This window comes from Phaeoacremonium minimum (genome assembly GCF_000392275.1).
Source record: "Phaeoacremonium minimum UCRPA7 unplaced genomic scaffold PA7_03_scaffold_410, whole genome shotgun sequence".
Lineage (NCBI taxonomy): Eukaryota > Fungi > Ascomycota > Sordariomycetes > Togniniales > Togniniaceae > Phaeoacremonium > Phaeoacremonium minimum.
The window spans coordinates 16983-43476 of record NW_006921312.1 but is presented as its reverse complement, the minus strand read 5'-3'; the positions used below and the strand labels follow the sequence as shown (position 1 = coordinate 43476).

The 26494-nt window shown below is 53.1% G+C and overlaps 6 protein-coding genes across 6 annotated transcripts; 3 read left to right on the top strand and 3 right to left on the bottom strand.

Moving 5' to 3' along the window:
• Positions 1-3350: 3350 nt before the first annotated feature.
• UCRPA7_5325 (putative ring finger protein) lies at positions 3351-4987 on the top strand (the record flags this gene model as incomplete). The annotated part of the gene is made up of 3 exons (XM_007917872.1): positions 3351-3934; positions 4004-4112; positions 4175-4987. 3 exons carry the CDS (start codon positions 3351-3353, stop codon positions 4985-4987), a joined length of 1506 nt encoding a protein of 501 aa, XP_007916063.1.
• Positions 4988-6156: 1169 nt separating this feature from the next.
• Positions 6157-9095, bottom strand: UCRPA7_5324 (putative vacuolar protein sorting-associated protein; the record flags this gene model as incomplete). The annotated part of the gene is made up of 6 exons (XM_007917871.1): positions 6157-6408; positions 6469-6550; positions 6613-7855; positions 7906-8147; positions 8468-8735; positions 8951-9095. The coding sequence occupies 6 exons, from the start codon at positions 9093-9095 to the stop codon at positions 6157-6159; spliced, it is 2232 nt and encodes a 743-aa protein (XP_007916062.1).
• A 413-nt stretch (positions 9096-9508) lies between these two features.
• On the top strand, positions 9509-10262 carry UCRPA7_5323 (putative autophagy protein 16 protein; the record flags this gene model as incomplete). Its single annotated transcript, XM_007917870.1, has 3 exons — positions 9509-9596; positions 9670-10025; positions 10089-10262. 3 exons carry the CDS (start codon positions 9509-9511, stop codon positions 10260-10262), a joined length of 618 nt encoding a protein of 205 aa, XP_007916061.1.
• Positions 10263-10557: 295 nt separating this feature from the next.
• On the bottom strand, positions 10558-12309 carry UCRPA7_5322 (putative histone-lysine n-methyltransferase protein; the record flags this gene model as incomplete). The annotated part of the gene is made up of 2 exons (XM_007917869.1): positions 10558-11476; positions 11546-12309. 2 exons carry the CDS (start codon positions 12307-12309, stop codon positions 10558-10560), a joined length of 1683 nt encoding a protein of 560 aa, XP_007916060.1.
• A 911-nt stretch (positions 12310-13220) lies between these two features.
• On the bottom strand, positions 13221-16307 carry UCRPA7_5321 (hypothetical protein; the record flags this gene model as incomplete). The annotated part of the gene is made up of 5 exons (XM_007917868.1): positions 13221-13479; positions 13560-13685; positions 13741-15655; positions 15706-15929; positions 16294-16307. 5 exons carry the CDS (start codon positions 16305-16307, stop codon positions 13221-13223), a joined length of 2538 nt encoding a protein of 845 aa, XP_007916059.1.
• Positions 16308-16476: 169 nt separating this feature from the next.
• Positions 16477-21921, top strand: UCRPA7_5320 (putative rrna biogenesis protein rrp5 protein; the record flags this gene model as incomplete). The annotated part of the gene is made up of 3 exons (XM_007917867.1): positions 16477-16857; positions 16924-21306; positions 21361-21921. The coding sequence occupies 3 exons, from the start codon at positions 16477-16479 to the stop codon at positions 21919-21921; spliced, it is 5325 nt and encodes a 1774-aa protein (XP_007916058.1).
• Positions 21922-26494: the final 4573 nt, after the last annotated feature.

Sequence of the window (26494 nt, the reverse complement as noted above, 5' to 3'; positions counted from 1 at the left end):
CCAAAACTGCATCTAGCGGAATCTGCATAGCATATAATACCATTTTTTTCTGCGGATACTTGATCTATCTCATACCCATGTTATCTCTCACAATTCTTCTAAGATGCGCGCATTTAGGTCACGATGGTTCTTCAATAGGGTTCCAGGTGCTGAGATAGGCTGACAGCCTACAGGCCAAGCAGGGATAATAATAGCCCCCCTGGCTGGTCACATGCTAGAAAACCTGGGTGTTACTCTATGCGAGATGCCTAGTTATGAGAGCAACATAATGGACGGAAGAAAGGAACTTATCTACTACTTCGTGCGATTTCGAGAGTGTCGTCCAGAGCCAACAATTCCATTTCATCACCACCCCGAGGAATCCGGAGTTAAGGTGAGGAAGAGACCTCCTCGGTGTAAGTCCAGCTTCCCTTCAATCCCCCCCGGCTGAAGCGGCAGTAGGGGCAAGTCCACGGGGTCCTCAGGGCTTTTCTTGTAGCAGCAGGATTCCCGCCGCGTATACGCAGTATGTAACATAATGTGGTGGGATCGGGGACGGTAGGGACAGCCGGGGCCTATCAGAGAGTCGCAAAGGTCTCCCTCTCCAGTGGTTGCCCACGGGCCACCCACTGCGCTGCTGTCATCTTCATTGTCGTATCATCTTGCTCCCCTAAGAAAGGGTCTAATAGTCTAGCTGGCTCAGATCCGCCGCGCTTGTCCTGCACCGGGCTGAGACCCTGGGGAAACCAAAGCGTCATGCGGATTGCTCCAATATTTCAAGGGATGAGAGGATGGAAATCTGGATGACAGTAATTGCCTTTCTCTCTAACCTGCTAAGGTGAAGAGACGGAGGCAAAGATGAGGACGGGGAATAGGAATAGGAACATCAACGTTTGGGTCTGATGCACGCCACGAGGGATCGCCGAGTGCAGGTCAAGCTTGGATTATTCTGGTTTAGTAATGGTGCAGAGAGACAGACGCGCCCTGTGGCAAGCATCGAACCGCCTGCCCGACATGCATCTGCGGCGGTCTGGGTCTGGGCTTATTACTGGACTGACTGAATCAAGACAGAGAAAGATCAAGAGGGCATGAGACGCTGACGGCTGCCACACAACTGGCATGAATGACTACTGCTAATTGACTGATTGACGAGACTACGGTAAAAGACGGGGCAGACCAACCTCTCATTACCAACCAGCCAGGCTTTCCGCAACGGCTACTAGACCATCTGATAGATCTAGTACGGTAGATATATGAGTAGATATCGGGGTTGTTGATCAAGCATAATCCGGACGACGCTTGAAATGCAGATTTCTGTCTGCAGCAAACAACATCAATAACCTCGGGAAGGATTTCCACAAGAGGCACACGATCCCTTCCCCTTCCCTGTTATCACAGACCTTGACAGAATTAGCAGCTCCTGCATCTTGTCCATTTCGTTTAAGAGAGAAGGCCCCCGCCGCCATCTCCTGCACTTGGCCCAAAGTTGCTAGCGGGCGGGCTGCTTGTGTTATTGGATCGATAGACTGCTTGTTGTTGTTGGCTCGCTGCCCCGGCTTTACTTACCTGGGACGGACGAACGAGTAGCCAGGCCAGGCCAGGCCAGGCCCATCTCCGGGTTATTCGTTATTCGTTATTCGTTTCCCAGCAATTGTCGTCGTCGTCGACCTCCCGGCATTGTTTTGTTTCGTCCCTCTACTCCCAAGCACGGGCTATCTTGAGCCTGTCGTCTCGTGTCTTGACGACTTCATTGCGCCTTGTTGTTCAGGACTCGACAGTCCCGACCTGACGCGAGCTTGTTCAGCAGCTTGTTCTAGGCCCTCAGGATTCTACGACCTGCAAGCTTGCGTTAAGGGCGGTGTCTTTTTTGATACGGCAGCACGACTACGGCTTGAAACACCTCGTTTACTCCATCTCTAATTGCCTGCCTGCTTGCATGCGCATCACTGAATCAACACAAGACAAGACGAGACCGAGGGGGAGAGCATAGCATAGCCCCACGCCCAGAGTTACTCATGCACGAACTCTCTCGACTGCATTGAAAAAGTGAAAAGCTGCGCCGCCGCATCATCAGCTTTGACTTTGCGCATCGACATCTACACTGTTTAGTGCTTCGACTACGGCATAGAACATAGACCACCGTTCTCCTCACCAAGCCTTGAAAAGCAGCTTCTCTCATTTGACGTTCTGAGGGGTTGGTTCCGTCATTTTGCATCTCTTCACCTAAGCTCTTCACCAAAAGACTTCTTCGGCTGAGTGTGCCTTTGGAGGTGTCACTCAGTCAATTAATAAGAAGAGCTGCGGCGCCTACGCTTTCTGTCCAGCAGGTAGCTGTCTGTCCGCGTCAGATTTCATCATTCCAGCCCGCAGCTGAACGTCGCCGCCGCCGTTCTTAGTGGAGGAGGATCGTTTCCACAGTGGCCTGGGCCTTTTGACTTTTACTCTGCCTTACCCTCGTTATTATTACTACCTTGCCTGTCTCATCCTGATTACTGACTCTGGGACGACTTGGACTCGCATGAAAGAAGAAAGAAACAGCCAATTCCGGGGCATCGAAAGAGGAGCCGAGCCACTCCCACCCCGATCCCGCCTGCGTTTATTTTACTTGCCTTACCTCCCTTGTTAAAGGCGTCTCCTAAGGACAGCGGTCTTAGATAATACCTACGCAGTCCAAAAGGGCTTGCCCTCTTTTGTTTCATTTTATTAATAAGCCCAAGCCTCGCTTTCCTCTCACCTGGCCTGGTCTGATCTGGTCTGGCATTCGATCAGCTAGGGAGGTCGCTAATAAGGCAGATTAAATGTTCACCCAGCCTGCGCCCGCGCCCTCACCCGCGGGCCTTACATCCCCAGCATCAGCATCAGCATCAGCAGGCCCTTCTTCCTCCTCCCACGTCTCACCTGCATCGCCTTCACGGACCAGCCGATTACGGGGCCTCAGCTATCTCCGCAGTTATACACAGAACCATCTGCTGTCACGCGAGCACAGCAACGGCGGCAGCACCTCGCCCAGCACCTCCTCTCCGCCTTCTGCTTCTGTAGCTGCCCAGCAGGCGGGACGACCCACCGCCAGCCTCACCCGCTCGCTTTCCTACTCGCCCACTACAACCTCAACCACGACCACCACTCAGACCACCACCCAGACCCTGACCACGACCACCTCGAATACCGCATCGCACTCACATCGTTTCTCGCTCGTGCCCACGCTGTCCCATCCGCTGGGCTCCTCCTCAGCCGCCGAACGGCCCTCCAACCCGACTGCATCCCAGTCTTCGTCGTCGAATGCAACTTCGGGAATTGCAGGCAGAAATACAGACTCGACCTCGCTTGGATACACCGCCTCCGCAGCTGATAGCACTCCCGGGCGCACCAGCATGACGCGTACGAGGTCTGCCACTGCAGGGGACGCCATGGCAGCAGCAACGGCAGCAGCCAGCACGAATGGCAACAACACCACGGCCGCGGGGGGCACTCACGCCAACGGCAGCACCTCGCCCCTCGACATCCTGCCCTCGATCCGGTTCTCAACCTTCTACGATCCGCGCGCGACGCGGCCCTCGCTGACGTTCACGCCGATCGCGCGGACGCTGCCCACGGGCAGCGAGGTGATCCGGGTGGGGCGGTACAGCGAGCGGGACAGCCAGCCGCCGGTGCCGGTCAACGTGCCGAGCGCGGCGCCGGTGGGCTTCAAGAGCAAGGTGGTGAGCCGGCGGCACTGCGAGTTCTGGTACGAGGGCGGCAAGTGGTACATCCGCGACGTCAAGAGCTCGTCGGGCACGTTCCTCAACCACATCCGCCTCAGCCCGCCCGGCACCGAGAGCAAGCCCTTCCCCGTCAACGACGGCGACATTGTCCAGCTGGGCATCGACTTCAAGGGCGGCGAGGAGATGATCTTCCGGTGTGTCAAGATGCGGCTGGAGCTGAACCGGGGGTGGCAGAACAAGCTGAACACGTTCAAGTATGCTTCTCTTCCCTTTCGATCCAAGGTCTGTGTGAGTGGGATGGAAGAGCTGACCAGATGATACAGCATGACCGCGCACAAAAGGTTACGAAACATAACCAAGTCGAACGAGAAGACCGAGGGCTCGGCCCAGTCATATTCTCAGGACTGCTCCATCTGTCTAAATTCGATTGCTGTGAGTAACATTCCTTCCATCCGATCACTATAGACACATCTAACTAATCGTCTCATTCACAGCCATGCCAATGTCTCTTCGTGGCTCCCTGCTCGCACACGTGGCATTACAAATGCATACGCAGCCTGCTCTCGTCGCCGCAGTACCCCATCTTCATATGTCCAAATTGCAGAGCGGCCGCCGATCTCGAGGCCGAGGTGGAGGACCCAGAGGAGTGGGAGCAGGAGGAGAGCGAAGCCGACGGCCAGGAGGCGGACGGCAAAACCAACGGAGACACAGCCGAGCCATCATCGACGGCTCCGAGGGACAGCTTACAGGCTCCGCAGACGTCGGCAGAAGGCAGCGGGAGACGGTCGACGGACCGGTCCAGAGCGGTGTCGGACAGGGCCCGGCCTTCGTCAGAGAGGAAACGCAAGACGCCAACGGCCAGCCCGCGCCCCGGCCCCGCGCAGGTCGACGACGAGATGGACGTCACGATGCAGATGCAGCTCGACGAGCCGGCGCCCGTCCAGCCCGTACGGATCAACACTGCCGTCTCGACTGCCTCGGCCTCCAACACGGGTGCCAGCACGCCCTCGACCATCGACTCGACGCGCCAGGTGCCCTCGCACGCCGTCTCGCAGCCAGTGCCGATACCGAACGCAGCCGCCGGCGCCTCGGCGTCGGGCAGCGGCGGTGGACGAAGTACGCGGACGCCGAGCCCGAACGGCGGCAGCGGCGTGCCTGGTCTGAACGGGACCGAAGGACCGATCACCCCTAGGAACGATGCCGGTCCCTGGGTCTTTGACGGCAGCGGGTTGCGAGCGCGGGCGAGCGACGGCGGCATCACGCGAATGGAGAGCCTGGACGGTGTTGCTGGCGCTGAGATTGACTGAACTTCTCTCTGTAATCCCCAAGGGCGGCAAGTGTCGAGTCACAACTGTTAAATGGAGGGCGGGGGCATGTTGCGTTTTGTTGTGTTGTCTTTGCATTTGCATCAGCAGCTGAAGCGATCATTTTGAGGAAGCCTCTATTCTTTCGTTGGTCAGAGACGACATCATTACTACACGGGCCAAATCAGCGGCCAGGAGTTGAAGGGAGGTGCGGCATTCTTGGCATTTACATGTATGAGGGAACGGAGGAAATGATTTCCAGAGGTGATGGATGGCCCGCTGGCTGGCTGGACTGGATGGATGGACGATGGCCGAGGGAGAACAAGCAGACTGGTTCAACAAACACTGGAATCACGGGGAGAGGGAAGGACTCCCTGAGCGAGTCCACTTTGCATCACCATCGTCATCGTCACGAAAGACATGTGTGTACGCGTTCGCTTGTATTGGCATTGTCTTCGCTTGAGATAAGCGGAGAGCGGGGGACTCTAATGAGTTGCAGTTGCAGCAGGACAATGTTGGCACTGACAGACCAATGAGTGACTATATGGTACATTATCCGTCTATACCTGGCTGGAAAGCTGGCTATATACCAAATATCTAATAATAGCAATGAGAGAAGAGTATAAACATCTATCTATCATGTTGAAGAGTATCTAAGCTCGATATATGCATGAGTGAGTAAATGGAATATGTATATGGGTGAGTATTATCATTTCACTGTTCAGGGATGACTTGCTGTCATCTTTATTCTTGACTTATAATTAAATTTTTTTTTAAAAAAGATATATATGTATATAAAATATAGAGAATAGACAGCAAGTCAGATCTCACTAAATATGCCTAGAAAGTCTCGAAAAGTTATGTGAAAAGAAAAAGGGCTTGCATCTCCTTGATTCGAACATGTCATCCTTAGTGCAGGGGCCATGCTGATTATCTCTGTATCTTTTCATATTGACCATGTGTGCCCGCAGGCAGAAAATCTTGCTTCGATTAATAACTATAGCTCTTCATCTACGACTCATCCATCTCATCATATGCGTGGGTTCTAAGGCGATACAGCCGAGCATGTGTTCGAATGAGACCACCTTGGTACGGAGATAGAGTTGCTGGGCGCCATGATCCTAGGCAGCAAACGCCGCCACATGGACGGTCGGTCACAGCACCGACTCACTTCACTTCTTGAAAACAGTCTGCCCCAGCCGCTCGATCTCCCTGCCCTCCTGCGTGCCTCGGCCAGCCGCGTCGAGCAGCCTAGTCCAGGCATCCGCGTCCTTCGCCTTGACCGCCTCCTCGGCCGCCTTGACGCGCATGCCGCACTTCTCGTACATGGTGATGGCGGCGCCGTGCTCGAGATTGGTGCACTTGGGGATGAAGGTTGCTGCCAGACGTGGGTTGCCGGCTTGCAAGACGAGATTGTAGAAAGGCTATTTGGAGAGAGAGTTAGCTGATGAGTCAAAGACTATTCACTTCGATGATGCTCTCACCTCCCACCCGATGGGACTCTTTCGCTGCTTGGAGATTTCCTCAATCTCGTTCCAGTCGCGCTTCGCTACAAATGCGCGTAGTCTGTAGACGGCGGTCAGTTTCGTACCCGAGGTCGAAAGTTCAACACCAAACGCAGAACATACCGTATCCACCAAGCCACCTTCTCCGGCACCCTGAACTCGCTTTGGATCTTCTTCGCCCGCCCACTGTATCCTAGACGAATCAGCTTGAACATCGTCTCGTTGACGCTCAGGCCCGTAAACGTGTCGGTGAGGTCCCGGTCGAACGCCTCCTGCATGCGGAGGAGGGTCGCCGCCTCCTTGAGCGCAGCCAGCTCAAAGGCGTTTTCTTTGCTGTTGTCGCTAAGCAGCTTCGCCGCCAGCGCCAGCTTATCGGTCGCTGTCCGGCTATCCGGCTGTTTGAGAGCCTCATTCATGAACACCGATGCGCCATCGAGCCGTCTGTCGTCTTGGTAATAGAGATCTTTGAGCAGTGTCGTGTCCCCATCGTGAAGGGCAGACGACTCCACCAGCGCGGTGGCGACCGGTCGTGTGTTGATTGTGCGGAAGAATGCGGCCAGTGGTAGCTTGCGACGCAGCTGATGCAGCACAAAGTACACGAGGTCCGTATCGCCGGACTCGATGGCTTTGTCGAGGGCGAGCTCATCCTCCTCCATGCTGAGTAGAAGTGGTACCTGACGACCCGCACGTGGCTCGTGGTTGAGCAGCTCGGTGGCCAGTCTACCGCGTCCTTCGTCATATGCAGCCCTGGCAATAACCTCAAAGGAAATGCCTGGCCTCCCACCCAGCTTGTCTACGATGAGTCGACAGATGGTGTCATCGTCCTCAGAGCCTGTTCGCACTTTGGCACTTGCCCAGTGGACGTAAATCTTGTCAGTGGGTAGATGCAGATAGCCTGCAATGCGTAGAGCAAGAAGGTATTCATGGCGGTTGAGGAGCCGAGCGATGAGGCCCTCGGGGGTCAGTCGCTGATATTGCTCGTACGACAGCGGTAGGCCTACCTCGTAGAAGCGCACAGCATTGAGAACGCGCAATGTCTCGCACATATCCACGAAATCATCGCTGTTGTATATGTCCAGGACCGACTTGCCGAAAGACGCCGCCTTGAGCAACTGCTTCTGCCAGTGAACACTGAACTCATGACCTGCGGCATTAACGCATGTGTCTACAGCCTCGACAAGATTTGATCGAATGAGCTGGATATTGTCGTCTGCTTTGGGGGACTGAATCTCCAATTGCGCCACTGCGTCCAGCAAGATGGAAGCTGGAGATTCGGTCCCAAATCTGAATACCTTGTCTGTGACTTCAGGTACCTTTTGTAGGTAGTCACAAACATCATTCGTTATGATACGCACACCATCGTGATCTGTCTCATGTCAATCAACAGCCCGACATACTGACACCGAGGATTCTTACCTTGGACGACATGTATCCTGCCGTCATAGAAGAACTGAGTGACTGCACCTCCAGGGCCGACAATGTGAACCTCATCTTCCCAAGCGATGACGACGCCATCGTTACCACACCATGCCAGATATTTAGGAGGGGTTTTTGATTTGGAGTCATACTCGCTCAGACGAGTCTGAAAGTCACTTGTGATGACGTGCGCCTTTCCCGTCTCCGTATACAAGGCGGCAAATTTTCCATTAGGAGAGACGCTGATATGGGAAAATGGACCGATGTCTAAGAAACGGTCCTCACACTCGGTTGAGTCGGCCACATAAATAGTCTGTCCTATACTAAGCAGAACCTCGACTGAGCGAGAAAGGGTAAAGTTAGGAGGGATAATTGCCCATGAGTGCACGTCGCCCTCAGGGACGGATGCCAGCAATTTCGGGCGTGGTTCGTCATATGAGGACACAGAAACCAAGGAGTTGTTAGATAGAAGGGCGACAAGTCCATTGTCATAGAATCTTGTCACGGTCAGGCTCAGGTTTCCTGTATGGAGTGAGGTATGAAATATACTAGGTCTACGTACCGGCAGGACTTGACGCCATATTCTTCGGCGCCGTTGCCCAGAGAGAACTGGGTAAACTCTCCCTGGAGATCGTAGTAACACCGCACGGAACCGTCGGTGGTCACCACGAGGAGCTTTTCGTCCTCTGACCAGCCAAGACCCTTGATTGAGCCCTTCTCCCAGGCGATGCTTCGGATCAGCTTCCCAGCGCAGCTATAGATATCTATGCTTGGTTTTGATGACTTGCTTGCTCGGTATGCGACGATCTTGCTCTCGTCGCGGAACAATGCTGCTTCAAGTTAGTACATGCTATCTGGGAGTACAAGTAAACAGCTGCCTCGCTAGGTGAAGAGCCAGCAGTGGAAATGGAGAGCAATGAGAGATGATGTGAAGCTCGGACGAAGCACCTGTGAATGCAACCAGGTGGCTGGATATGAAAGACGATACAATGGAGAAAGCCGCTCAGGATGGCATTCGAAGCTGGGATGAGATAAGTCAACATACCAATAGCACCCCCATAGAGTGCTCCGGCAACAACGTGGCTGTCCAGGTCCAGGTCCTGGTCAAAGACGGCCGTATAGAGCTGGATCTTGCGGTAGAAGACCTCGCCGACCTTCTCCCAGCCTGCCGTGGGATGAGTTGCGTCCATCTTCGATCACCTCGCCCTCATGTTGCCCATCAGTCTGAAAATATAGACACCCCTCTTCGTCGCTAAGCTTTTGAGAAGTAACAGCGGTTGTTCGAGCTGTGGATGTTGAGTGAGAGGATGGTGGCTGGAGCAGCCTGTCGAAGCTTGGAGCTCACTGAGGTCGGCCTCACCTTATGCAGCCACAGCACAGACCACTAACGACTACCCCTGCTATCGCACCTTAGGTGAGGTCTTTAGCGGTCATGCAGCATCATAGCCCCACCGCTCCCAGAGGAGAAGTACCCCGCGACCTCTCAACCTCATGGGAGGTCCTCCTCCCTTCTGACCCCTCCAACACCAACTACGATATCTTAGGACCGCCGATTTCCTCGTCCTGCTCGCAGCCCGACAGCTCAATCTTGCAACCGACCACTATGCCCCCAAGCTGGAGAGATGAGTACCTGTCATCACTGCGCGAAGCAGAGAAAAACAACCCCGTCAACCGGGATCTGGTGTTGGCTTGTAGGCTGCCCCGCCCCGCTTCACCCCGGTTGAAGCTATCACGAGGACTAACACCCGCGCCTCTACCCTCCAGGCTCCCAGCTCAACGACCGCATCGCCGCCCTCGAGGCCGAGAAGGCCGCATGGCAGGCGTCTTCGCCCCTGACATCAACACCCACCACGAAAGATACGGGAGCTGGAGGCAAGGCTGCGGCGACGGATGCGGATCCCGGTGTCGCGCGGCTGAGGCTCGATCTCGCCGAGGCGTTGCGGGCAAAAGGCCAGCTAGAGTCGAGGCTGCGAAAGGCGGAGGAGGAGCGGGACCAGCTGCGCTCGGGCAAGACGACGGATAACAGGGCGATCCGAGAGATGACGGCGGAGAGGAACACGTTGCGGGTGAAGCTCCGGGATAAAGAGGAGGAGCTTCGAGGCAAGACGAAGTTGTTAGAGGTATGGCAGAGCAGCTGTTTCGACTACTGACAGGGCTCAAGAGTCGCTTACGGTATGATATAGGACCTACAAGATGAGGTTTTGGCGTTGAACCTACAACTCAACGTCGCCGAGCAGCAAAAGGCCAAGGTGCAGGCGGAGAATAAGCAGCTGGTCGATAGATGGATGAAGAGAATGGGCCAAGAGGCTGAAGCAATGAACCTCGCCAACGAGCCGCTATTTGCAAAGCGACGATGACCGAAGCCGAAGAACACACTATCTACAGTTGGGCAAAGGGAGTATGTGGCGCGAGAATGCTGTCATATACATTATTCTGCTATAAGCCCAATGCTTTTACTCAAAAGTAAGTGTTCATCCAGAGAATCCCCCTCCCGATTTTTCCAACATGCCGTTTCCACGCGAATCCGCTTCTATGCAATGCCGACAGTCTATACAAAGCAAGCCGAAAAGTTGCCAAGGCTGCTGATACATAAAACCCCATACACCTTGTATAATATATACAGCGACCATTGCTGATCGTCACCTCTAGACCTCACTTCCTCGTGGAGATGCAATAGGTTCCGCCAACTCCTGTCCAACTGACGAACCCCTCGGGGTATGTATGGTTTTCGACATCCAATATCGTGGTGGCCACATCGTTGCTGTTGTATGAGGCGTTCTTGAAGTCGTGGACGAACGTCTTGAGAGAGACTATCTTGCAGCCTTGCTTGAGATCTAGAAACATCTGCACAAGATCACCGTTCAGCTGAGATGTGAAGGCTTGGTTGTTCACCAAGACAACGTCGGCGCGCGCAAGGGCCCGGAGAATGCGATCGTTCTTGCGGAAGTCGCCTCTCTCGAGACTTGCTTTGCCTGCGGCAATTCCCCAGAGCTCACACCGCGACTCAAATTCCTTTAGCTGCCGGTCGGCCAGGTTGCATGGCTCTTCCATCATCTCGCAGCCCCAGCTCTCGCAGCCGATTTCTAAAGCCGCATGCAGAACGACATTTCCGACACCCGAGCCGAGGTCGACAAAGACTTGATCCGAAGTCATCTTCAACTGGTCTGCCAAGACCATGGAGCTGAAGGGGGCGTTGAGCTCGCCATAGACATTGTCGGTACCGTTCTCGTATTTCCGCAGGCGTTCGACGTCGGGGGCCACGGTGCGGTCGTACACCTGGCTGAGGATGAGCGCCACGAGATTAGCGGGAATCTCATGTATGTTAGCTAGATTTCTAGCAATGGTGCCGTCGTCGAGCAGTGCGCGCAAGCGATCGTTGTACTCTCTTAGCGCGGCTTTGAAGCCCTTTGCGTCCCAGACGTTCCGCGCCGATGTCCGCTCCAGCTGGCGGACTGTGTTCTTGAAGGCTAAGGCCTCGTCGTCGGTCAGGTAGGTGTCGATGACGGCCTTCACAACCCTAATGATATCGCGAACGGCATCGATCTTGTCCTTGCCCTCTACTAGCTCGTACCTGTTTGTCATATATGTTAGCATCGTGTAGTCAAGCCAACCAGGCGTTCATCTCGAATGCGCAGCGTACCGTTCCACTTGCCGCGAGCCGGGATACTGCAGCTCGACCGCGACCTCGTCCTCACTTGCGCCCAGTGTCGGGAGGCACTTGTGCTTCAGCGACGCGACATCCGCAGCATGTATGAACCGTAGCTCGCCCTTCTTCTTCTTCAGGACCACGCCATCCTCCTTGTCGACCACAGCCTTACTCGCGCCGTTCGACTCCCCTGCTCCGGCAGCCAGCAGCACGGGGTGCCGCAGCTCGCGCTTCGGGTCCGTCCTACCGGCGCCGTTCTGCCGCGCCGCCTGCTTGCGGCGCTTGCGCGCGTCCAGCCTGTCCTCCCAGTCGTCGTCGTCGTCGTCCGGCTCCGAGTCCTCGCCGAACTCGACCCGGTCACTCGCAGGCGACTTGCGCAGGGCCCCGGCGTTCACCTTGCGCTTGCGCGACGAGGCGCCGACGCCGCCCCTCTCGTCCGACGAGCTGGGGAACGGGCTGGCGCTCTTGCCGCGGAAACGGGCGGCCGCGACGGCCGGGCTGAGGCGGCTGCCATGTCCATGTCCATTGCTCGTGCTGTGGCCGTGGCCGTGGCCGTTGGGCTTCGGGGATGCGCGGGGCGACGAGGCGGCGCTGGTCGCGTGCAGCCGGCTGCTGCCGCCGCCGCCGTTGCTGAGGTGCGGGAGCGAGGTCTTGAGCTTCTGCGGCGGGGGCTTCGGAGCCTCGACCTTCTCCTCGACGATGCGAGGTTTCTGGACGGCAACGGACTTGAAGATGGGCTTCTTGGAGAAGAGCGGCATCTTTCTCTCTTTTGTGGTGCGAGGTTTTCGAGGCTCGAGGCTCGAGGCTCGAGGGAGCTGGGGACCGGGGCCGCGTCCGGGTGGGCGGTTGCAGCCTTGTTCAACGTGGGGTGGAAAAAAGAGGGACGCGCGTTGATGGCTTGTAGCTATCGCGACATGGGGCAAACAAGAATGAAAGGCGGTTGTGGATGCAAAGAAAATAAAGCCAGTAGAGTAAGTATACAAAGGATGTGCTGTGATGTGATGCGGTGATCGCTCACGGTATATGCAAAATGCAATGCAACTTTGAAGGGGGGTATCTTGGTAAGTGTCGTCTGACAGGAGTATAACGTTAAGGAGAAGAGAAAAATCCCCGAGTGGTTTGCGCGAGTTGAATGCGTGCGCATGCGGTGGTGAGATATGGTGAAGAAAGGCTGCTAGGCTGGCTGGGCTGGGCTGGGCTGGGCTGCAGGGGGTCCATCTAGACGAGGCCGACTCCCCGCTAGTGATTCTTGCTTGGGGAGGGGACCGAGGGGAGGCAAAATGTCCCCCCTTTGAGGATCCGACAGCACGGTAACAAGGCCTCCAAAAGGCCGCTAGGCAGCCACCACACTCTGCCCACAACTCAGGCCACGGCTACAGCGCTAATGCAGCCTGATGGTCCCCGGTTGCAGTCGGGAGATACACACCCAGGGAGACTGCCGGCCAATCTCGGCATCTTGAATAGCATATCCGGAGAGCCTCTTCACCATGTATAAAGAATGACGACAAAGAATAATGTCGTGAGTTGCTACAATTCATATTCATATTCCAGTGTTACCAATGCAGAGCTCTATACGCCGTTCCCCGGGTATCCCCATACACCATATACATGCGCGCTCTAGTCCGTCGCTTCTGATGTATGCATATATATCGTTATTCGTGCAGTGCACTCATAGCTTCGACCGTACAGCCTCTAGTCTATACTTCACGTCTTTCAATGCCTTGGTCACCGGCTTCCAGTCATCAAATTGCTTGACGAGCTCCGTCGTTTCGGCCGTCAGCTCCGTCTTGACAAAGTCCTCCTCCAGCAGGCCGCGCATAATCCACGGCAGGTGGTACGGGTTGGGGTTAGCGAGCCCCTCGTACTTCTGAATGTCGCAGGGCAAGTTGCCCACGTTGCTTGTCTCAAGACAATGGGTCACGGCAAGACTGGAATTGTGTTAGCACACACTATATCGTGAAGGTAAGAAAGGAGTATCACGCACTCGTAGACCTGGCCATCATCGTACAAACGAGAGTGCCCTTCCCCTCCATACAGACTCCCTGCTAGGGAGATGGAGAGCTCTCGTATAAGCCCGTGGTCTGAGATGCCAAGATTGCGCAACTTCAGCGCAAATCCGACAAGGTGTGCAATGCTATATGAAAGTCAGCAAATATACAGAAATGATAAGTCTTCTGTGGTTCACATACAAGTCTGGAGCATGTATTCGGCCGTCAATGAAAACAGCTCGGTAGATGTACGGGTGGTTGGCTGGTGAATAGACAGCAGACTCCATCGGGACGACCTGATCGTCGATGCTCCCAATGTAGGTGACCCGGACTCCGTACCCAAGGATGACCTTCAGCGAGTTCTCGTACCTCTTCGATACCTCGCTCTCGGAATTGGCGAAGTCCCAAAGCTCGGCAGCGGAGCCCATCAGCATACCCATGCCGGATTTATAGTCTGGGAATGGCCCCAGCGAGACACCAGCCATCGCGCATACCCCTATCTTGGCGGTGGTGATGATGCCCAGCTCGATCAGCTTCGCAACCAGCATGATCGTGACAGGAACGCCCTGGGAGTGGCAGGCGAGCATGATCAGGTCTGCCTTGCGTATGTGCTCTATCCAATTTAGGAGCAGCTTCCATAGATTCTCTACTCGCTCCCCTATCTTGCCCTCTCCTTCAAGAGCGACCTTCTCAATCTCGCAGTCCTCACATCCGTGAGAGTCGGCCCATCTCCGGACAGCATCTGCACAATGGTTCGCAAACTTGATCGATGTCCCTGTGGGCTGGCCAATCATTGGTCGCAGGTATGTTGCGGGAAATAGACCATGGACACCAATCGCCACAGCTTTCTTGAGTTTGGGCGGTTCTCTCGCCAGAAATACATGTTTCGCAGGCGATTGTCGCGTCCGCAGAAGGAGTTGTGTGATTTGCTTCAGTATTGACGGATTCTCCTTCATACGATAGGTACTACCAAAAGATGGTAGGAGTAGATTTGACGGCAAAGTCTTGGTTGCTATCGGCGTCTTTGCACCAGCTTTGGTGCTTGATTCTCCCTTGAGGGAAGAGGTGTCTGATTTGGGCGTTTCGGGGCGGATAGGCAACGCCTCATCAATCTCCATAGATTGTGGCCGGACTCGTTTGGTCTTCTTTGGCGCTTTAGCCTTGGGTTGAATATCCTTCCCCTTGCCATCTTTAACCGAGGATGCCTTTGAAGAAGGCTCGTTAACCTCAATTTGACTTGCTCGCTTGGGGTGAGTCTCAGATCCATCTCCGATGACGGCTAGCTCGCCAGGCTCCTGAACTTGGTCTGGCTTTCCGGGAGACTTCTTGGGTGTATCTCTCGACCAGAATGCCCATGTCGAACCTGCCGAAGGTTGTGGAGACGGGTCTGGCTTTGGCGGAGGGGGAGCATCTTGCATCACGGCGTCCTCGGGTTCTTTGGGCGCTTCGCTCGTGACACTTGGCTGTTCAGTAGGCTCGGGCGCCTGAGATGGATTGGTCGCGGCTACAGTTGCACTTTGCCAGAAACTGAACCAGTATGATCCGGATGCTGATTCGGGATGTTCGACTGCTGGCGGGGTTCGTGTATCGATCTGCATGGGCTCGGCAGGCGGTTGTTGTGGCTGCACGGACTCCTTCGGAGCTTCCTGTGGTGCAGCCTCGGCTTCTGGAGCCTTCGCTTCCGTGGCGGTCGAAGGTCGAGCAAACCATGTCAGCCATGACGTCGATGCAGTCGGCGGCGGTTGTGAAGCTTCTGCGGATGGATGTTCTGCCTGCACCGAATTCATCGCCGGTTTTCCATTTTCAGTGTTCCCATCATCCGATTTCTTCTGCGAGTCGCCACTCATGCTACTCTCTTGGGGTAACTTGGCCTTGCTCTCTTCCTTGGGTGCATCTGTTGCGGTTTCGGGTATGTTTGGTAAAGTCGTAGTAGAATGATCGGGTGGATCGAAGTTCACTGTATCAATGCTCTTCTTGGTGTCGAAGCGGCTGAAGTCGGGTGTCGAGCTGGGCTTCATAGTCCCACCCAATATGGTCTCCTTGGCCACCTGTGTAGACGCCTGGGACTTCCGTGACAACGAGCCATACCAGCTGCGAGCTTTGTGGACCTGCCGACCTGCTTGTTAGTTGTCGTGATGTATGATATAATGCCAGATCCAGACGAACCTGCTTCAGGCCCTTCTGCGGAGTACTCGGGACTTCCCCGCCAGCCAGTTGCTGGAACTCTGCCTTTGCACTCGACGGCGTATTTGAAGAGGACGGTCCCTGAAATGTAGCCTGGGACGAGATGTTGCTGGTCTGGGAGGTTGTGCTTGGTTGCGAGGGTGCGAGGCTTGGAGGTTTCGGCTGTGACGTTGTGCTGCTGCTGCTCGGCTGCGAGGGCGTCATCGCTGCGGGAAGGCTGGTCGAGCTTGCTTCCGCAGGATTTGGCCGTGCACGCTTTCGGGGGCTCATATTACGGCATACCTCTCTAATATGCTCCTACGAGGATCAGAGGATACTTCGGGGGCAGAAAGGCAAGCTGTTCTGGCTTCGGTCTTTGGTGTTGACGTGTGTTGATTGATGTTAGGTGTTATTCCGCTGCCTTGAGCCTTGCGTGGCCAGGCGATAACAAGCCGCTGGACTGCTGAACCTAGAACCCCACCAATGGAGTGACGACACTGCAGGGGGCTGGCATGCATGATTCATTCATTGGGCGACGGCTAAAACAAGCACTAATGAGCTGCTCTCACCGCCTGCCTCTCTGGCACACACCTGAAATCCGCCATTCTCTTATCGATAAGGATGCCACTGCGGAGAATTGCCCAAACTGAAAGAAAAAAAAGTTTTGGCGGGTCGCAATTGAAATCTACCTACTGTCTGTCTCTCCCGTACGCTCCAATCTGCAAAAAAGGCATCCGGCTCTGTCTCGGACAACTGGACACGCCAACCACAGAAATGAGCTCCCTCAAGCGGAAAGACGCCCCTGGAGGCAAGGAAGGGCCGTCCAAGAGGCCAAAAGGTGAAGCCAAGGGAACCACCAAATCACCCAAAGCAGCATCCAACGCAAGTCCTGCGGTGCCAATCATTTCAAAATTGAAAGAGGAGGAGCCTCTGTTCCCTCGGGGAGGTGGAAGCGTTCTATCTCCGCTCGAGCACAAGCAGATCCAGGTTCAGGCAAAGCATGATGCACTCTTCGAACAGGAAACCGAGACACCGTCCAAGGCAGAGAAAGGACAAAAGAAGAAGAAGCGGAAATCAACCTCCAAGGATGGGAAGGGCCTCGATAAACTGCTTCGGGATGAAGACGCTGTCAAGATTGAGAGTCTTAATTACAAGGTACGAAATTAGTCATCGGGCGTAGCATCTCGCGAGGATTAGATCAATGTACTGACCGATTGGTAGCGACTGGTGAAAGGCTCCTTGGTCCTTGGACAAGTTTGGGAGATCAACGACCTCGACATAGTGGTCGCCTTGCCTAACAATCTCACAGGCCACGTCTCACTCACAGCCGTCTCGACTGCCCTAACGAAAAGAGTTGAAGCTGCCGCTGCCGACGATAGCGAAGAAGAACAAGAAGGCAATGCAGATGTTGAGCTACGAAATATTTTCACCGTTGGACAGTACGTTCGGGCATATGTCGTATCAACGATAGAAGATGCAGTCCTCGTTGGGAAATCTAAGCGCCGAATTGAACTGTCTCTGCGCCCGGAGCAATCCAATGCTGGGCTTTCGGAAGGAGATGTGGTGGAGCACAGCACCGTCATGGCCGCTGTCGCCAGTGTTGAGGACCATGGATATGTTATGGACCTAGGCATTGCTGGCTCCAAACTTCGCGGATTTCTGTCGAAGAAAGAGGCCAAGGGGACACTAGAGGCTGGCGCCGTTCAGTTGTGCTTGGTTACCGGAAAGACGGTGAATGGCAAAGTGGTGCAATTAACGACCAGGAGCGAGAAGCTCGGAAATCTGAAGGATTTCCCACGCGATGCCACCACGATTAACACATTTCTACCTGGCACTGTTGTCGATGTCTTGGTTTCCGATGTGTCTAGGAGAGGTATTGTCGGCAAGGTACTAGGGTCTCTCGACGTGACAGCTGATCTCATCCATTCTGGTCACGGCCCAAATAATGCGGACCTGGAGGCTAAGTACAAGGTTGGATCCAAGTTCAAGGCACGTGTCATCTGCACATTCCCAGAGGCCAAGGACCCTAAGTTGGGTATTTCAATATTGGAACATGTCTCGTCACTCACCTCGAAGACCGCGGGCGAAAAGAGCAAATCAAAATCTCCATTGGACGTTCTCCCAATCTCTTCGCTGGTCGAGAGCTGCACCGTCACAAAGGTCGAAGCAGATATTGGTCTCTTCGTTGACATTGGAATTAAGAATGTTCCTGGCTTCGTCCACATTTCTCGTGTAAAGGATGGAAAGGTCGATGCTCTATACGAGTCCAGTGGCCCTTTCAAGGTCGGGTCCGTCCACCGTGGACGAGTCGTTGGCTACAACCCTATGGACGGCGTGTTCCATCTGTCTTTCGAGCAAAATATTTTGGATCAGCCCTTCCTTCGTCTTGAAGATGTTCCGATCGGCGAAGTGGTCAATGGCACCATTGAGAAGCTCATTATTGGAGAGAATGGTGTCCATGGTATGATTGTGAAGCTTTCTGAGGGAATTTCTGGCCTTGTGTCGGAGATGCACCTCTCAGATGTTCGTCTGCAGCATCCGGAGAAGAAGTTCAGAGAAGGTATGAAGGTCAAGGCCCGTGTCCTGTCTACCGACCTCACCAAGCGTCAGCTCCGTCTTACCTTGAAGAAGACACTGGTCAACTCAGATGCTCCTGCCATCAAGTCTTTTGACGAAGTCTCGCTAGGCATGCAGGTTCCGGGCACAATTGTCACATTCCTAAAGAACGGCGCTATTGTGCAGTTCTATGGACCCCTCAGGGGTTTCTTGCCAATCTCTGAGATGAGCGAAGCTTTCATTCAAGACCCTAAGGAGCATTTTCGCGTTGGACAAGTCGTGACAGTTCATGTTTTGGATGTTGATGCGGACTCAAACCGACTTGTCGTTTCCTGCAAGGATCCGTCTGCCTTTGGCATGGAGAGGCAAGTGGCTTTGAAGAACCTCCAGGTTGGAGATATCGTTTCAGGAAAGGTTAGCCAAAAGACGGAAGACGATGTCTTCGTTGAATTAGAAGGCAGCCTACTGAAGGCAATCCTACCTGGCGGTCATCTAACGGATAAGTCCGCCAACAAGAACCAAGCTGCACTGAAGAAGATTCATGTTGGCCAAACTCTGTCTGAGCTGGTTGTTCTAGAAAAGAACGAAAGCCGTCGAGCAGTCACGCTCAGCCAAAAGCCGAGTCTCGTGACGGCTGCGAAGGAGGGCAAGCTTCTTGCAAGCTTAGATCAAGCCAAAGCGGGAGATTTGGTGGCAGGCTTTGTACGCAACATTACACCTACTGCTGTCTTCGTCCAATTCGCTTCCAATGTCACCGCACTGCTGCCGAAGGCCATGATGGCCCAGGAGTCCCAATCTGAACCTGATTTTGGGTTACGAAAGTTGCAATCATTATCTGTCAAGATTATCTCAGTCGACAGAGAACACAGTCGGACCGTCGTAGCAATCCCCTCGGTTGCTGACGCAAAGGAACCTAAGGCATCTAAGTCTGGCCCAGCTGCTGCCAATCCGGTGGACGAGAAGATTCAAAGCATAGAGGATATCTCTGCGGGCAAAATTACCAAGGCCAGGGTTGTCTCCGTTAAGGAGACACAGGTCAATGTGAGGCTGGCCGACAACATCCAAGGCCGCATTGATGTCTCCGAGGTATTTGATACATGGGATGAAATTTCGAACCGCAAGAGCCCGTTGAGAAAATTTAAAGCAAACGACATAGTGGACGTGCGTGTACTCGGTGTTCACGATGCAAAGAAGCATCGATTCCTTCCAATAACGCACCGTTCGACACATTCCCTGCTCGAACTTTCTGCAAAGCCAAGCGACTTGAAGGCAGACATCCTTGCTGAGCCTCTAAGCCTCGAGAATATTGAGGTCGGATCAAGTCTAATTGCCTTCGTCAACAATGTCAGCCAGAATTGTCTGTGGGTCAATATTACGCCGAACGTTCGAGGACGAATTGAGGCTATCGAGGCGTCTGACGATTTATCACTACTTGGTGAGTTAGGCGCAAATTTTCCTATTGGATCAGCTCTCCGCGTTAGAGTCCTCGCCGTCGATGCTTCCCAAAATCGTCTTGATCTCTCCGCCCGGTCCAACGACTCAGCCGAGAGTCTTACTTGGGACAGCATCACACAAGACCTAGTGCTACCCGGTAAGATCACCAAGGTCAGTGAGCGCCAAGTCATGGTCAAGCTCAGCGAGATTGTATCTGGCCCGATTTATCTTGTCGATATTGCAGACGATTACGAACACGCGAGCACACTCAAGTTCTCTAAGAACGGTGTTGTTCGAGTATCCATCGTGGACTTAGACAAGAGCAACAAGCGTGTTCGCCTATCCACCCGGCCATCACGTATTCTCAACTCCTCATTACCAGTTGAAGACCGTGAAATTAAGAGCGCAAGTCAGCTCAAAGTTGGAGACATCGTTCGTGGCTTTGTCAAGAATGTCGCTGATAAGGGCGTCTTTGTCAGTCTCGGTGGTGATGTATCTGCCATGGTGAGGATCTCGGACCTGTCGGACAGTTTCATCAAGGATTGGAAAGCACACTTCCAGGTAGATCAATTGGTCAAAGGCCGCATTACATCCCTGGACGAAACCACTGGCCACGTGCAGATGAGCCTCAAGGCTTCCGTTGTGGAAAAGGATTTCGTTCCGCTGCTTACATACTCTGACTTCAAGGTTGGTCAGGTTGTAACTGGTAAGGTTCGTGCTATTGAGGAATTTGGCGCCTTCATTGTCATTGACAAATCCGACAATGTGAGCGGTCTGTGCCACCGGAGCGAAATGGCCGACAAGAAGGTTACGGATGCCAGGAAGCTTTACAACAAAGATGATGTAGTAAAGGCTCGCATCTTGAAGGTTGATCCCGCCAAGAAGCGGATCAGCTTCGGATTGAAGGTTTCCTACTTCGAGGACGAAGATGATGAGATGGATAGCGATGGTGACGAAGAAGGCGCCCCTCTTTTCTCTAATAGTGAAGATGAGGACGACGATAGCGGTGATGATCTCGTGATAGACGCTTCTGGAGATATTGTTATCACCGGCACGGACAACCAGGAGGAATCAGAGGAAGAGGAAGACGATGTTGAGATGGCTGATCAGCCGACCGGAGGAGCAGGTTTGGACGCCGGTGGATTCGACTGGTCTGGTGCTGCGCTGGATGCTGCCGATGATGGAGCCGATGCGGCTTCTGAAGCTGGGGCGGACAGCTCAGAAAAGAAGAAGAAGAAGAAGAGAAAGCCTGAAATCCAGATTGATCGTACGGCAGAGCTTGATGCCCATGGCCCGCAGACTGCCAGCGACTTTGAGAGGCTTCTCCTTGGTCAGCCAGACTCATCCGAACTGTGGAGAGCATACATGGCATTCCAGCTGCAAGTCAGTGAGCTGTCCAAGGCGAGAGAAGTCGCCGAGCGAGCCATCAAGACGATCAACATCCGGGAAGAGACCGAGAAGCTCAACATGTGGATCGCGTACCTAAACTTGGAAAATGCATACGGCTCCGACGAGACTCTCGACGAGGTCTTCAAGAGGGCTTGCCAGTACAATGACGAACAGGAGGTCTATGAGCGGCTTACGAGCATCTACATCCAGACTAACAAGCACCGAGTACGTTAAATACCGTCAACTCAACATGAGAAATATTACTGACTATTGTTATAGAAAGCCGACGATCTCTTCCAGGTCATGGTCAAGAAGTTTGGAGGCAAGTCACCGCAGGTCTGGACCAACTTCGCACATTTCCTGCACAACACAAGAGGATCTCCGGACCGAGCGCGAGCGCTATTGCCGCGCGCAACTCAGACCTTGCCATCACACACTCATCTAGCCCTGACAACCAAATTTGCTGCACTTGAATTCCGTTCGTCAAACGGCGACCCCGAGCGCGGCCGCACCATCTTCGAAGGTCTTCTTGCTACATATCCCAAGAAGTTCGACCTGTGGAATCAGCTCCTCGATCTAGAAATCTCCGTGTTTGCCGCCAACAAGGCTAAGGATGCTGGTGACGCTGACCCAGCCACTGTTCGCGATGTGTTTGAGCGTGGCACCAAGGTCAAGAGCCTCAAGGCGAGGCGTGCCAAGGCATGGTTCCAGCGCTGGGCCAAGTGGGAGGAGGAGAATGGCGACCCAAAGAGCCGCGAGAAGGTCTCGGCCAAGGCGAAGGAGTGGGCACGCGAGGCTGAGGCGAGAAAGAAGGCTGGCGAAGCCGATGATGAAGAGTGAACAACATGTGTCTCCTAGAGGTTAGAGAACATTCAGGCTGCTGAAGAGTAAATACCCTATCAAATGTACAAATTAATCCGAGGCATGAAGAACATATCGTTGGAATCAAATCATTAGAACGGAGAAGTTTCTAAATTAACAACTCACACCGATGCCCCCCTTAGACTGATGAGCTCTTCAATCTACTTTTTGAAAAGGCCAGAATTTAAGCGTCTTTGTCAAATAATTACTCCTCTCGCATGCTGATGCCAGTGTTGCCTACCTGGTGTTGACTACCTAGGTCCTGCGTTACTTACCCCTATGATACCCGACCAAACATACCTAAACTAGCAAGCTGAATAAAGGTGCATTCTGATGCAATGGCCCTAATGTATCTTCATACTCCGGGGTATTTGTTCTAAAATGTGTTGCTCGAGTCCTCGCTATCACAAATAGAGGAACCGTTCTGCAACCGTGACGATAGACGCCATCTTTCTCCTTGCCTTGCAAATATCGCCTAGATGAGAATACGCTGCACCCGGTTTCGCCCCTCTGAATGATGAATCGAAACTACAAGTCGAGGGTAGTCTTGCGGAGACTTATCGTATGTCGTTATCTGGTCACTCACAGTGAGACTTCCGAACTGGTTTTCTTCTGATTGCCCGAAGGTTTAACGTGCTCAAAAAAAAGAAAAATATATATATATATATAAAAGGGGGGAGACTTGAAAGCCAAAGTAGTCTCTTGGAGTCTAATTGAGTCTTGCCTCGGGATGGTGGCAGAGCCAATTTCATGCCAATGTGCAAAGAGCAACGAGATGCGACAACTTTCCATTAGGTCGACATAGACTAAGCATCTGGCTTTGGAGTCCTGACGAGAGAGCTTATGCTGTAGTATATGACTAAACAAGGATAATGATGAGGGGAATTCAAATCTCTTTCCATTCTAGGGGTTTGTGTTTGGAGTCACGATCACAATCCTATGAAATCTCCGATGTATATGCCGTTTGCATCAGCAAGGCGACTAACCCTGTTTAATAAGATAACCTTGTCGCTTCTCAACGCTTCCAACTGAGCTGGAATTAGGCAGTCGAAGTAAAACTCAAGACGAGCAAGCCTTGGCTCGCTCTCATGCTCTCCCCTTCCGAGGACGGAGGTTCCAAGTTACAGTAGGCGACATCGCCGTGCTGTAATGCGGTTGCCGGAATTGACCTTTGGTAGCAGCACGATGTCTTTTTGCAGAGTCTAACTTGTCTTGCAACATATCACTCTCGTGCTCGTAATCCTCAACCTCCCTCTCCACAAACGCCTGTGCTATCTTAATGTCCAGGACCTGTACCTGAAGCTTGTGGTGCTCTTTGCGAGATTTCTTGAGGTTCCTATCAGCTACTCGTTTCATTCGCTCGAGTACCTCAATACCCTCCAACTCTCCCTCGTCTGCTTTGATCCGCATTTGGCGAAGTTCCATCGTCAGTCGTTCGAAGAGGCTGGCTGCCGTTCGTGTGTTGGAGTCCGAGTTCCATATGGCAAGTGCCTGACACAAGGCTGGGGCTAATCTGTCAGATGTGTCGGTATCCCAGCTGGTAGCGGCGATCAGTTCCTTTGCATAGTCCACTTTTCCGGCGTCGTTGGTGATCGTTGCCAACCCAGCGAAACAGCAGTCAAGCACAACAAGGACGTCACACTCCGCTTCTGCTATTATATCCCGTATGACTCCCCATTCAATCTCGCTGCAATTTGGGTCGCCATACGTACTATGGCTTGTGGATTGTCAGCTTTTAGACTCCTCACATCCGATTAGATGTCGTTTTTCCTACCTGGAAAGAACAAGCTCGTTCCCACGGTCCTCCCCGTGCCCATTGACATAGATGAATCGAGGCTTATCCTTGCCGTCCAGAAAGCTGGTCAGATCATTTTCAAAGTTATCTGAATCAACAAAAAGCTCCTTAACTGCGAATCCCACCCTCTCGAGAGCTTCTCGGACTCTCTGATTTTCTTCAATGAAGAAGGCCGCGTCGATGTATTGGAAAGACAGGATGAGCCCTCGCCCGAGCACCTTCGTGCGAGCCATCTGGCAGTCCGTTTAGTTTCGCCAATAGAATTAGTTCAATAATAATCGAGGCTGTTAGATTCCACCCGTTCATACTTTCAAATCCAAAAGGTGGTAGGTTGAAGCTTCCACCTTTTATAAGACGCGAAGCAAATTACAAGCTTCAATCGTCCTCTTTGTACGTCCCTGAAACGGGAGCTGCTCCTCTCTAATGCTTCTGTCATATTTCACAGGGAGCTAGAAGCTGGTTGCCCAACATGGCACATGTCTTGCAAGCGCGAGGCTTTGACGTCTCGAAAAATTGCAGCGAATGAATGCTCATTTGCGGAAAGGGAGGCAGCCATGACTTTCCAACAAATTTATGCAGTCCCATATCCTCTGTGTGCGCTCAATATCACATTTACAGGTAGATAGTTTCTTGAAAAACAATACATTGGAAAAGGGCGATTGCGCTGTCATTACTGTGAGCTCTGCTCTGAATTGCAAGGTTGCCGCGGGATGCCGCATGGGGCTGTTGAAGATCAGGGTCCAGCCTCATTGATCCAGGCCCACAGCATCGGTCTCGTCTCAAGTACTCCTCCACCAGGGTAATAAATATTAGTTCACCAAGGGTATTACTACCTCCTCAATAAGGCATTTATCATATTTGCAGAAGTTGATAGATGCATAGTATTGAATAGAATATTCGAGAGCTTGATGCGTATGACGACTCTCAGCATTGAGTATCTTTACCCTTCAAGAATCAACGTTTATTACCCTGGCGGAGGAGTAAAGGCGCCAAGCACTAGACCTGGAAGGAGCAACAACGAAGAACAAAAGGACCTCTCCAAATTCGCTGTCGGTGTAGCCCAAGTCTAGACTGGCCCGGCCTAGCGAAGCCGAAAGGCGACAAATTTGCAAGCCTCCTAGGCTCCTGTGGTAGGCCGCGATTAGTACGCTTATTGAGACCTCAGGAGAAAGGTGGCTGAATCTGACTGAAAGAACAAAGGCGTATCAACTCAAGGCACAGACTGTGATGTGCAGACGCCAGGACGCTTTGTAGGACAAGCTGCACACCTCAAACGATACTGAAGAGTAGGTTGGACAACAGGTATAGCCCTTCACCAACAGCACAAGTGTACAGGCGCGATTAAGACGGAAGGTATTCTGTCATCATTACTAGGTATCATACTCATATAATCATCTTCTATATGCCTTCATCTAAGGTCTCTCGGTGATGCGTATACTGCTGCACCCAATTCTCTCTCTCTCCTCTCGTAAACGATCTGGTACTTGGCGATCAAGGTGGAGTGGTTGAGATAGTAGCGGCTAAGCGGGCGAGACTGCGCCGCGCCTGGTCTAAAGGACTATCGCCCTCATGCCGAACCGCCGATGCACCGAATCGTCTCTGTCCAGGATTCCAAAGTCCACTATTGATTCCTTCATCTTCCATAGAATAAACGAAATCACAGGCCATTCTGGGCTCTGCGTCGCTCAGTGATCCATCCCTATCCCGCCTGGTGCGCCATCGTATCCTAATGTCCCAATGCTCTCTGAAAATGCCCATATTTCAAACCCCTGCTTCAACACAAGGCCAATGCAATGCTACCATATCTCATGTCCCAAAAACAACTGTGTAACAAAAAATGGAAGATATGCTAGAAATGATAAGGGCTTCTGTGGGAAATACCTTGCAGATCGATGGAGGTAAGAATGGCTCAAGTGCTGCGACCTGGAAGTAGTACTAATAACCTGGTTGTCGAACGTACGACAAAAAAAGCCCAATCCCTCGCTATGCAGACAATATGCCACGTCAACAATAAAAAAAGCGCATGAGAAAAGTTTCATGTTTCGTGAAGTCAGTGAAGAGTGTCGGTCTCCCAGTGACATGCTTGATGTATAAACCCCCATGAACCCCCACGGCATGGACGTGGGTGTCCACAAATGTTTCTCCCACACAGAAGTGCAGTATACAGTAAATGTCTCGTGAGCCCTTCACATGACAAAATAATGAGTCGGGTGCTGGTCGATCTTTAGGAAATTGGCCTTGTCCGGCCAGGAAGTGCCCAACAACTGGTGACGAGCCAGTGGATTGCCCTGCCACTCCTGTGCGAGACAACGGGATCTCATCGAATAAACACTCGCCATTCTTCGTTTCGAAAATTCTTCTCTGTGTCGAGCCCTAATCAAGAGCCCCTGTCTCGTCATCGGAACGAAGCGGTGATAAGTGCGGGGATTGTGAATTCAGGGTCCCGATTGCTGCAAGGGCCAAAGTAAACTCGGCGGGGTTTATCCTCCGTCTGTGCGAGGCTACTTTTCAACGGTCTTTCGCGTCCATGGATTATGATAGCGTGACGCTGCCATTTCCTATCGCGCACATGGCTTTCCGCGATATCGGGCAGCAGTCAACTCCACTGTAGAAATTGGACCGGCTTACGTTCGTCAAGTTCTATGTGATGAGCGGGTCCGCTGAGCCCTTCAAGATTGTTTTCGACACTAAGTAGGACACCAGGTAGTGTTCGCGTGCCGAAGGATTTCAAAAGGCCCAGAAGGGTTCGAGATGCGT